This window comes from Bubalus kerabau, chromosome 5 (genome assembly GCF_029407905.1).
Source record: "Bubalus kerabau isolate K-KA32 ecotype Philippines breed swamp buffalo chromosome 5, PCC_UOA_SB_1v2, whole genome shotgun sequence".
NCBI classification, from domain to species: domain Eukaryota; kingdom Metazoa; phylum Chordata; class Mammalia; order Artiodactyla; family Bovidae; genus Bubalus; species Bubalus kerabau.
The window spans coordinates 40,545,349-40,557,685 of NC_073628.1; the positions used below are offsets into that span (position 1 = coordinate 40,545,349).

The 12,337-nt window shown below is 43.7% G+C and overlaps 1 protein-coding gene and 1 long non-coding RNA gene across 11 annotated transcripts in view; one reads left to right on the forward strand and one right to left on the reverse strand.

Moving 5' to 3' along the window:
- The window catches only part of DLG2 (discs large MAGUK scaffold protein 2), a 1,420,652-nt gene that overhangs the window by 406,854 nt on the left and 1,001,461 nt on the right, over window positions 1-12,337 (reverse strand). For all 10 annotated transcript variants that reach the window (XM_055581486.1, XM_055581487.1, XM_055581493.1 and 7 more), the window contains one exon: window positions 9,840-9,996. In XM_055581486.1, the coding sequence (XP_055437461.1) occupies window positions 9,840-9,996 (157 nt within the window). The remainder of the gene's footprint in view (window positions 1-9,839; window positions 9,997-12,337) is intronic.
- LOC129652667 (uncharacterized) lies at window positions 1,133-2,023 on the forward strand. Its single transcript, XR_008714672.1, has 3 exons — window positions 1,133-1,293; window positions 1,799-1,826; window positions 1,952-2,023. It is a non-coding gene; the product is annotated as an uncharacterized LOC129652667 (long non-coding RNA).

The following is a 12,337-nucleotide window of genomic DNA, read 5'->3' on the forward strand; positions in this document are numbered from 1 at the left end:
CTGGCCGTTCCTTTTGTTACAGCACAGAAACACCTCACCTTGTCAGTAGAGAAGAGCTCTTGTGAGCCCTCTCGGGTGACCCCCACTGCGGGTCCTGGGAGACCCCATCTCCCACAGTGGTAGCCATGGCACTGTGGTCCTTCATCCTGTGGGTGAGGCCACGTTGCTGAATATTTTACACATGACTGAGGGAAAGCAAAAGCCAGGGTGTCCAGGGCGAAATTGAGAGTGGGGAAGAGGCCAGTAAGGCAGGCTGGGGCCAGACCCTGTGAAACCTTATAGGACACAATAAGAATTTTGAATTTTATCTTAAGAACAACAGAAAGCCATTGAAAGGTTAAGAAAAGGGGGAAAACGACATGATCAGAAATGCTTTTTGAAAGGCTTACTCTTCTTAAAGTCTGGAATGTGTATGTGATGAGGGATGTATGTGTGTCCGGACAGTCGGTAGGAGAAAAGGATTCCTAGGGCAGAGCTGGGCCCTGCTGAATCCCCAGGCTCTGGTGGGTGGGCTGGGGGTCAGCCTGGATGGTGGGCTCTGATGCTGAGGCGGAGGGAAAGTCTGCTCACTGGCCACAGTGCTTTTTATTTGAGCGGGGGGTGGGCGGGTGGTCCCTGAGCAAGAAGTCAGAGGATGAGATGGTTAGGTAGAATCATTGCCTCAGTGGACGTGAATCTCAGCAAACTCTGGGAGATAGTGGTGGACAGAGGAGCCTGGCGTGCTGCAGTCCATGAGGTCAAAGAGTCAGACATAACTTAGCAACTGAACAACAACTGAGCAAGAAAAGTGTGGGTTCTGAGTTCAGCAGGCAGACAAGTCCAGTAAGGTGGGGAGATGCCTGATGTTTCTCCAAAATTGAGAAACAAAGCCAGAGCCTGAAGAGTCGGTGAATCTAGACAGAGCGGGGGTCAGCGAAGACAGCAATGCCTGCAACAGGCACAGAGGCCTGGGGAGGCAGCCATGGGAGGCAGCCTCTGTGTGGGTTCTGGGCCAGAAACCTGAAGTTAACTGGTCAGGGCTAAGGTAAAAAGTCTTTTTTCAGAAACATTATCTTGTTGCACTTCTTTTGTTTTTGGAGGTGGAGCAGGCGGAGCTCAACCAGGAAACAAAAGCAGACAAACACCTTCTGAGGCCAGGATAACCACAGCTGGGACTGAGGCTTGTCTCTGAGGGAAGGGCGGGGCTTTTATCGGGGTTTGGGGACTCCTAGTGTTGAAGACGAAAGGAAGGAAGCTGAATGTTGGAGACTCTGCAAAATTTCTAGTTTAAGCTGTTGTGCTTTTGGAAACAAGGTGAGTGCAGCTCAGAGTTAAGAGATGGAGCCTGTCCCCACCTCTGCACCCCACCCCGGACCTCAGAACGTCTTGGAAGGCAGATGCACTGGGCAACAGTCCCTTAAACGGAAGCCCTCAGGCACTGCCAGTGATGAAAACGTGGATCCTCCTCAGGGCTGGGGACAGAGCTGGAGGGGAAGGACACGGCCCATAGGGCAGGGTCACTGGACGGAGGGGGCTGGGAAGCTTCTAAGAGGACCACTTCAGGGCAACACACAAATAATTTGAGACTTTATTTTAGTTTTATTATTTTTGTGTGAGAGGCAGGAGGAGGGCTGGATTTCAGGTGTAATACCGGAAGGGACTGAGTTGTGATTTGAGATAGTAATAAAAAGATGACATTATCAGTACCCTTGCATGGTGAAGAGTGTATATCGTGCTTGAATTCCACTTGAGTCCCTTGACAATAAGGATGTAGCAAACACAGCCCTTCCCTTCTGCACGGCTCTAAACATGAAAACAGGAAACCTAAGCATTAGCGAAACGCCCAGGTGAGCTGTGACTCTTTTTTCACTCTTCCTAAATCCACCATGCAATTTCAATTTGAAAATTCACAACAACCTATTCTACTTTCAGGACAACAGCTGCCACATCTCACTTTTATTCCCAACCACAGATCTTGGAACAGTGAGTTAAACACTTCACGTCCATCAAGAGTGAGCTTTGGAGTTGGTGGGGTCAGCTAGGTTGATCGCTTTTAGACGCCTGAGGATTGAACAAACTAAAATTGCTTGGTGAGATAGGAAAGAGCCTGTTTATAGAGTATTGCTTCTGTGTGCTCTGCTCCACATATATATTTTTTCATAACAAAGCACTGAAACAAACAATAACGGGCATTTCTGTCTTTCCCTCTGCAGAAAGAAGGCCTGAGGAGGCCACTGAACTAGTTAACATGATTGCATGCTGAATGCCCTAAATTCTCCGCCACAAAAAACCTCAAGAAGATGGTTCAATTATTGGATAAGCCTTTCTATAATAAATCCTGGAGAGATAGAAAATACAAAGGAGAAATTAGAGAGAGAAGATCACTCACAATATGTGTATGGAATGCAGCTTGAGGAGATGATTTCCTTCAGCATCTTAACTACTTTAGTTCTGTAGTTCTGGCGGGGAGGAGGAAGCGCAGGATGAATTCCTGCAATGGAGCTTGGAAATCCTCCGTCTTCAGCTTGTAAAGTGTTTAGACGATGTATGGACACTAGATGGCGCCCATAATCTTAAAACATAGTCAACAGCTAGTTATTTTTTTCTTTATAGGCACCCGCTGGCGCTAACGGTTAAGAATCCGCCTGCCTATGCAGGCGATGTGAGAGTCCTGGGTTCGATCCCTGAGTGGGGAAGATCCCCTGGAGGAGGGCACGGCAACCCACTCCAGTATCCTTGCCTGGAGCATCCCATGGCCAGAGGAGCCTGGCAGGCTACAGTCTATGGGATCACAAAGAGTTAGACATGACTGAAGTGACTTAGCACATATAACTGCCTTGTCACAAAATAGTCAATTATTGAAATTACATACATATCTGCTCAAACATTTCCCATTACTGATATCCTGTGAGGTGCTCCTTAAGTAATGGTTTGGTGGTCAAATACATTTGGGAAAAGCAATGTATTTTATTGGTCTCTAAGGAGGTTCCCCTCCAGTACTCTTGCCTGAAAAATCCCATGGACGGAGGAGCCTGGTGGGCTACAGTCCATGGGGTCGCACAGAGTTGGACACGACTGAAGCGACTTAGCATAGCATAGCATAAGGAGGTTCCCAATACGCGCTGGTTAATGGTTTCTGAAAAGGTCTTCAGTGAAGGAAACTGGTCATTAGGGAACCCTTTCTCTCAGGAAAAACCCAGTACAATCCCGCTCTTCCAGAGTCCCATGAACTCATGTTGAGAAATGCTCATCTATTCTACAGAAAAGGCAATGGCACCCCACTCCAGTACTCTTGCCTGGAAAATCCCATGGATGGAGGAGCCTGGTAGGCTGCAGTCCCTGGGGTTGCTGCAAGTTGGACACGACTGAGTGACTTCACTTTCACTTTCACTTGCATGCATTGGAGAAGGAAATGGCAACCCACTCCAGTGTTCTTGCCTGGAGAATCCCAGGGAAGGGGGAGCCTGGTGGGCTGCCGTCTATGGGGTCACACAGAGTCGGACACAACTGAAGTGACTTAGCAGCAGCAGCAGCATCCATTCTAACACCTGCCCCAAAGAAGGAATTGCTCAAACTATCGAAAAGAGGCTTTCCTCCAATACAGTGATCTGACACACAAAAAATATTACACATATTCTTGGGTTTCCCTGCTGGCTCAGACGGTAAAGAATCCACCTGCAATGAGGGAGACCTGGGTTTGATCCCTGGGTCGGGAAGATTCCCCTGGAGAAGGGCATGGCAACCCACTCCAGTATTCTTGCCTGGAGAATCCCATGGATGGAGAGCCATGGGATCTCAAAGAGTTGGACACAACTGAGCAACTGAACTGAACTGAAAAGATCCCTGGTTTGGGAAGAGCCCCTGGAGGAGGGCATGGCTACACACTCCAGTATTCTTGCCTGGAGAATCCCCATGGACAGAGGAGCCTGGCAGGCTACAGTCCATGGAGTCACAGAGTCAGACATGACTGAGTGACTTTCACTATACTATATGACACATATTCTTAAGGTACAGTGGTTGGTAGTAATAGTGTTAAGTACTTACAACGTGACATGCTCTGTTCTAAGTGCTTTCTCTCTTCTCTTTCCTCAGTATGCCGCCTCTCTCGCTCTCTATCTGTGTGCTCACACACATTAGATTCATTGATACACAGCTGGCCTTGGATTCGCAGTTGGTTGAATTGTTGTTTAGTTGCTCAGTTGTGTCCGATTCTTTGTGATCCCGTGGTTCTCTGTCCATGGGATTTCCCAGGCAAGAATACTGGAGCTTGTTGCCATTTCCTTCTCCAGGGGATCTTCCTGACCCAGGGATCAAACCCATTCCTCCTGCATTGGCAGGTGAATTCTCTACCGCTGAACCACAAGGGAAGCCCAGTTGGTTGAATGCATGGATGCAAAACCCGCTGATGCGGAGGGCCGACTGTATTCAATGGACAATGCCATTTTATACAAGGGACTTGAGCTTAGCAGATTTTGCTGTTGACAGGTTGTCCTGGAACAAATCTTCCGCGGATACGGAAGACAGCTGTATCTGCTTTGGGCAGTGAGCATTTTGAGATCTATTATTCTCACTCATCTTTGAGATTTCATTTCCTGGTACGGAACCTGACACATAGTAAGCCATTAATAAAACAAATTGTCTTAGAAGAGTCTGCAGTCTGTGTGGGAGAATAATTCAGGAAAACAGAAATGGATATTGCATCCCTGATTAGCAAGGTAGTTGTCTATTGTACAAGTTCCTTCTTGATGAAGATCAATCGAGAGCAGAGATCTACCCTTTGGCTCTCTTCCCCAGGGATGCTATTTCTCCTCTCTAAATGTACTATGTTATTTTTAGCATGACTTACTTGCAAATAAATCTTACATGACTTAGAAATCTATGCATTGAATTTTTATTTAGGGTTTTTGTTCTTTTGTCTTCCAGGAAGGTATAGCTTGTCTTTACATGTCCAGTGGAAGCTGTAGGTGCAAAATATTATCCTCCACATTCCATTGCTAATAATTCTGTCAGTTTTCTTTCCATATTGTAATAACGTGTGAGTTTCTCAAGCCTGTTTATTTCTTCCTTGTAGTGTTAAACAATGAAATTCCAATACTTAACCTTTACACTAGCCAATTTATAGCCACAGGTTATATAAATTTTCACAAGCTGAAAAGAATTCCTTTTCCTTTCCAACTGTAAAAATTGAATGGTATTTTCATTGTTAAACTATCTTTGCAAATGTTTTACATAAAAAAGAATATGATATTTGAACTTCAGACATTGCTGTTATGTACTATGAATTGAAATCTCTAAGAAGACTATAATTCTGATTTGTTGCCATGCTTACTCTGTGGTCCTGGCAATAATATTTAAATGGATTAATCTACTTCTGGAAGCAGAAATACTTGGGAGTTTTCTTTGTTGAGCCGTAAAAGGTTATTATCTCATTCCTTTTCCCACCACCTGCCTAGAGATTAAACAAATAAAACCCATAGCTTAGGGGATTTCTTAAACAGAGTTAAAAAGTCAATAATATCATCTCTGTGCCTCAGTTTATTCATACTTCAAGTGAACATAATAAGGCTAGAGTTGTTATAAGATTACGTTAGCTACACCTGACTCAAAAGCTCCATGTAAATATTTGTTCCTTATAGTTCTGTGTGGGCTTCCCTGATACCTCAGCTGGTAAAGAATCCACCTGCAATGCAGAAGACCCCAGTTCGATTCCTGGGTCGGGAAGATCCCCTGGAGAAGGGATAGGCTACCTGCTCCGGTAATCTTGGACTTCCCTGGTGGCTCAGCTGGTGGCTCCTGCAATACAGGAGACCTGGGTTCAATCCCTGGGTTGGGAAGAGCCTCTGGAGAAGGGAATGGCTACCCACTTCACTATTCTGGCCTGGAAAATTCCATGGACTGTATAGTCCATGGGGCCACAAAGAATTGAACACGACTGAGCGATTTTCACTCACTCACTATGGTTCTGTGTGCTTCTGAATGTGCTGTGCACACCGAGCAATGTGTACAAAGAAGGCTGTATACACTGAGATCATTGTCAAGGTTTCGAAGAGAGATTGTGCTGTGAGGAGAAAGAACACTGATCTGGGGTCAAGGGAGCTGCTTTTGAGTCCCACATCAGAGTGAGGAGCTGTGGAGCTATAGACAAATCATTTAGCCATTCTGAATCCTCTTTCCCTGATGTGGAAATTGAGAGAAATAACAACATTGATCCCTAGAATCGATGCACGTGAAAGTGCTTTGTGTCTGGGAAAGTGCTTTGACAATGGGAACGCTGATTGTACTGAAATGACAGAGTGGTCCCCCGGTCTACAGATTTTCAGCCAGGATGAGGAAGATATGTAAGTATGTCCTAGAAAGAATTTCAGAGTCAGTCTCCCAGGCTCTAGTGACTTTTCAAGGCATCACTATTTTTATTTAATACTTTTTCATCAATAAACAATTTTTGAGAGATGGCTAGGTACCAGGCACTGTGCTAAATGTTGACGATACAAAATCATAAAAGATACAGAGTTTGCTTTCAGAGAGCTTTTGGTAACTTAGTAGAGAAAGATAAACATGTAAATAAACACGGACAATGAGGTATAAGAGCTTATTAGAATTTTAAAGTTATATCGTCTAAAATTTTCTTTTTTAAATTTTTAATTGGAGGATAATTACTACACAATGTCGTGTTGCTTTCTGCCGTACATCACCATGAATCAACCGTAGGCATACATATGTCCCGTCTCTCTTGAACCTCCCCCACACCCCATCCCACCCCTCTGGGTTGTCACAGAACGCCTGGTTGAGCTCCCTGCGTCATACAGCAAATTCCCACTGGCTATCTATTTTACACATGGTATTACATATGTTTCAGTGCTACTTTCTCAATTTGTCCCACCTTCTGCTTCCCTTGCTGTGTCCATAAGTCTGTTCTCTCTCTCTGTGTCTCTGTTCCTGCTTGCAAATAGGTTCATCAGTACCAGTTTTCTATATTCCATATATATGCATTAAAAAAAAGTATGTATTTGTCTTTCTCTTTTTGACTTCACTCTGTATAACAGGCTTTCGGTTCATCTACCTCCCTACGACTGACTCAAATTCATTCTTTTTAATGGCTGAATAATATTCCACGGGGCTTCCTGCTTCCCTCGTAGCTGTCAGTAAAGAATCTGCCTGCAATGCAAGAGACCCAGATTTGATTCCTGGGTCAGTAAGATCCCTTGGAGAAGGAAATGGCTACCCACACCAGTATACCTGCCTGGGAAATCCCATGGACAGAGGACTCTGGTGGGCTGCAGTCCATCACTTTGTAAGAGTTGGAGCAAGAGTTGGACATGACTTAGTGACTAAAGCACCACCAATATTCCACTGTATATAGGTACCACAGCCTCTTTATCCATTTACCTCTCAATGGATTTCTGGGTTGCTTCCAGGTCCTGGCTACTGTAAATAGTGCTGCAATGAACACTGGAGTACATGTCTTTTAAAACTGGTTTTCTCAGGGTATATGCACAGTAGTGGGTTGCTGGGTCATATGGCAGATTTATTCCTAGTTTTTAAGGAATCTCTACACTGTTCACAATGGCTGCATCAATTTACATTCCCACCAATGGTACAAGAGGGTTCCCTTTTCTCCACATCCTCTCCAGCATTTATTATTTGTAGAGTTTTTGATGATGGCCCTTCTGACCAGTGTGAGGTGACATCTCATTCTAGTTTTGATTTTACATTTCTCTAGTAATGAGTGATACTGAATATCTTTTCATGTGTTTATCAGCTATCTGTATGTCTTCTTTGGAGAAATGTTAAGTTATATCTTATATGTCATTTAAGTATAGAAGAAGTAGGTCGGGGGGAGTAGTTGAAGGGGTGATGATAGGCGATAGAACAAGGGCCTGGCATGGGACCTTACCCTAATTCTTCCATACTCAATCCTTCTAGACATCTGATAGTTGCTGAGTGAGCAGGAACCTCTATGTGTGGGAGAACCACAGACATGCAAAAGGGAGGGTCAAGCATGCAGACCACTGGACACTGCTCAGGTCAACTGACTGCATCCTATAGGTAAATCATGTGTGCAGGGGATGGGAGTTGGAGTGATGGTTAACAAATATAAGGTCACTTGGAAAATTCTAGTTATATATCATAGCTATACAGCAAAGATGAATTTTCCAAAGGGCACAATGAAAACCACAAACTAAATGTTTTATTTAGTTACGAATCATAACCATAGCCAGAGAAAGCAATGGCACCCCACTCCAGTACTCTTGTCTGGAAAATCCCATGGATGGAGGAGCCTGGTGGGCTGCAGTCCGTGGGGTCGCTAAGAGTCGGACATGACTGAGTGACTTCACTTTTCACTTTCATACATTGGAGAAGGAAATGGCAGCCCACTCCAGTGTTCTTGCCTGGTGAATCCCAGGGACAGGGGAGCCTGGTGGGCTGCCGTCTATGGGGTCACACAGAGTCGGACACGACTGAAGCGACTTAGCAGCAGCAGCATAACCATAGCCATAAAACTGGGCTCTTTATGTAATTCTCTCTTATTATTTGCATGATTGCCAAAACTGCAGAGTGGACATGAACACTTATATTGGATTTAACTACTTATCATAGAATTTATCCCAAGGAGGTAGCTTGATGTAATAGAAAGAAGCATCAATAGATATTCAAAGAGAAAAAATGGCTTGGAGAAGAGAGGAGTGGGGAAAGCAAGATGGAAGGAAGGAAGGCGAGTAAGAAGAGGTAGGTGATGGATATTAAGACTGAATATTTACTCTGACTCTCTAGTTAGGTGCACTTTTTTTTCCTCCATGCTACATGTCTTACAGGATCTTATTTCTCTGACCAGGGACTGAACTCATGTCCACTGCAGTGGAAGCACAGAATCTTAACCACTGGACCACCAGGGAAATCCCTAGTTAGGTGAACTTTGACAGGTCATTTAACCTCTCTGAACCATATTCTTTTCATCTGGACGTGGTGATTTACCTTTCACGGTGACTGTGAGAATATAAGTTACTTTTATAAAGTTATTACTTTTCTAATATGGCTGGTACATAAATCCTTACTAACTCATTGCTAGTAATTTTTGTATTTAAGTAAATGGTGATGTGCTACCACTTAGCAACATCAGCAAATTGTATGTAGCACTATTTTACACATTATTCATTTTTAAAAAAGTATTTGTATTTTTGGCTATGCTGAGTCTTTGTTGCTGCTCAGGCGTTTCTCTAGCTGCAGCGAGGGGGGCCACTCCCTAGCTGTGGTGTGTGGGCTTCTCATTGTGGTGGCTTCTCTTGTTGTGGAACATCTAGGGCATGTGGACTTCAGTAGTTGTGGCTTCTGGACTCGAGAGCACAGGCTGAATAGGTGTGGCACACGGGCTTAGTTGCTTTGTGACATCTGGGATCTTCCTGGAACAGGGATCAAACCTGTGTCTCCTGCACTGGCAGGCAGATTCTTTACCACTGAGCCATGGGGAAGCCCCTACATTATTCTTAAACAGTTACATGCAACAAATTCCATGCATCATGAAGATGCAGTTTTTAGAGTATAATGATGGATTTTGAAAGAAATTTAGCACTTTGAAAAATAAGTAACATACTGAGAAAAAATGCATGCTTCTCAATGTTCTACTGGATACAAATATGTCTCAGAAAATCTAAATGAAAACACTGGCACCTCTACCTGATTCTGAAGGAAGTAACGCGCCTCAAACCTGAACACCATTTAAATTGCGACGTGTACCTGAAGCCATAATGCTTTCTTCTGTATTTCCTTTGGAATGAGGGTGCTTTTGGAGTTATAACTGGAAGGGACTTTCTCTCAGATGGTGTCAGACATGGAGGGAATAAAGATTAAGGAGCAATACTCACAGATAGGATCTGGTCTCCTCTCTGGAGCTCCCCGCTCAGGTCTGCTGGTCCACCAGCCAGAATGAAGGAGACAAAAATACCTTCTCCGTCTTCTCCGCCCACGATGTTGAAGCCCAGGCCAGTGGAGCCTTTATGCAGGACCACCTTGCGGGGCTCCCTGCAGAAACAAGTGGAGAATCACGTCCATAGGGTGGCCCAGTCAAGATTTACATCGCTTTTACTTACTACCTATGAAAATGGCTTCTCCAATTATGATAAATTTGCATATCAAAAATATGCCAATATCAGGGCAGATGTCTGAATTCCTCACTGTAACAAATACCAATATACCATGCAAATGTATCCCTTAATTCCAAAACATTTCCTTAAACTAGCTTTACTTCCAGTTTTCCTCTGTTTATAACATCTGTTCTTGTCCTGAGCACCTACTGCAGCAGTATTCAATAGGATGGACGTATCCAAAGAGAGGAAGAGAATCTGGGGGACAAGAGACTAGACTGAATAGGCCAGATGATGAACTATATTACATGACAGCCTGTGGGCTTGTTTTTTGTTTAATTAAAATTTACTCTGGAGGCAGTGGGGACTCACTGGAAGACTTTTGAGGCATGAATACTATTTAAATCAATGTTAGGAAGATTACAAATGTCCACGGGTAGGATTGATGGAGTTGGAAGCACAGATATGATGGGAGACAGGAAAGCTACTGAGGATATTGACCAAGGAATCCAGGTTTAAGGAAGTGACAGGCTGCCCAAGAGGGAGGGCAGTGATGATGAAAAGAACTGGCAACATGAAAGAGGCAATTTGAAGGCAGGAACAGAGGTTGTTTCGGGTATTGGAAAGGAGGAAGGAAGAACATATGAAAGTGAACATGAAGTTGCTCAGTCATATCTGACTCTTTGCGACCCCATGGACTGTAGCCTACCAGGCTCCTCTGTCCATGGGATTTTCCAGACAATAGTACTGGAGTGGATTGCCATTTCCTTTTTGAGCAGATCTTCCAGACCCAGGGATGGAACCCAGGTCTCCCGCATTGTATATAAGTACTTGCAAAAAGGGGAGAGAGTGTGGGTGGAATGCAGGGTACGAGCATGAGTATGATGTTGACATGCTTAATTCCAGGTACTAGTCAGACATCCTTGTGGAGATGTGTGAAGCAGTTAGAGACAAAGGATAGGAGTTTAGATTCTCAGAGAGGACTGCAAAGGCAGGCTTGACGGTCATCAGTAAAAGGATGAGAGATCAAATCTTAAGCCAACAGTTCATTGAGATTGTTTAGAGGTTGAAAACTTATGGAACACAGAATTGCAAGGGTTCTAAGAAAGCATCTAGTCGAATTATCTCAGTTTCAGAAAATGTTATCCTGCAAGCCTCAGGTTTGACCAAGATCTTTTTTTTAATATCACCTACCCTTCTCTTTCAAATATCTCAGTTCCAGTTATGAAATGTTTCTCTTCTATTTTCCTACTCTTAATGATGTAAGAATGACAAAAAAGTCCAATATATTTTTATTTTTTTTAATTAATTTTTTATTGGAGTATCGCTGCTTTACAATGTTGTGTTAGTTTCTGCTGTGCAATAAAGTGAATAAGTTACACATAAACGTATTGTTGTAGTTCAGTGGCTAAGCCATGACCAACTCTTTGTGACCCCATGGACTGCAGCATGCCAGGTTTCCTGGTCTTTCACTATCTTCTGGAATAAACTCCAACTCACGTCCATTGAATCAGTGATGCCATCCAGTCATCTCATCTTCTGCCACCCCCTTCTCCTCCTGCCCTCAATCTTTCCCAGCATCAGAGTCTTTTCCAGTGAAGCAGCTCTTTGCATCAGGTGGCTAAAGTATTGGAGCTTCAGCTTTAGCATCAGTCCTTCCAATGAATATTCAGGGTTTAGTTCCTTTAGGATTGACTGATTTGATCTCCTTGCTGTGCAAGGGACTCTCAAGAGTCTTCTCCAACACCACTGTTCAAAAGCATCAATTCTTTAGCGCTCAGCCTTCTTTATAGTCCAACTCTCACATCCATACATGACTACTGGAAAAACCATAGCTTTGACTATACAGACTTTTGTCGGCAAAGTGACATCTCTGCTTTTTAATATGCTGTCTAGGTTTGTCACAGCTTTTCTTCCAAAGAGCAAGTGTCTTTTAATTTTGTGGCTTCAGTCACTGTTTGCAGTGATTCTGGAGTCCAAGAAAATAAAGACTGTCACTATTTTTCCACGTTTTCTCCATCTATTGGCCATGAAGTGAAAGGACTGGATTCCATGATCTTTGTTTTTTTGAATGTTGAATTTTAAGTCAGCTTGTTCACTCTCCTCTTTCACTCTCATCAGGATCTTTAATTCCTCTTTGTGTATGCATATCCACTCTCTGTATATCCATATCCTTCCCACTGAGGTCACCACAGAGCATTGAGTAGAGTTTCCTGTGCTATACAGTAGGTATACATAGCAGTGATTTCATGTCTATCCCAATCTCCCAATTCATCCCA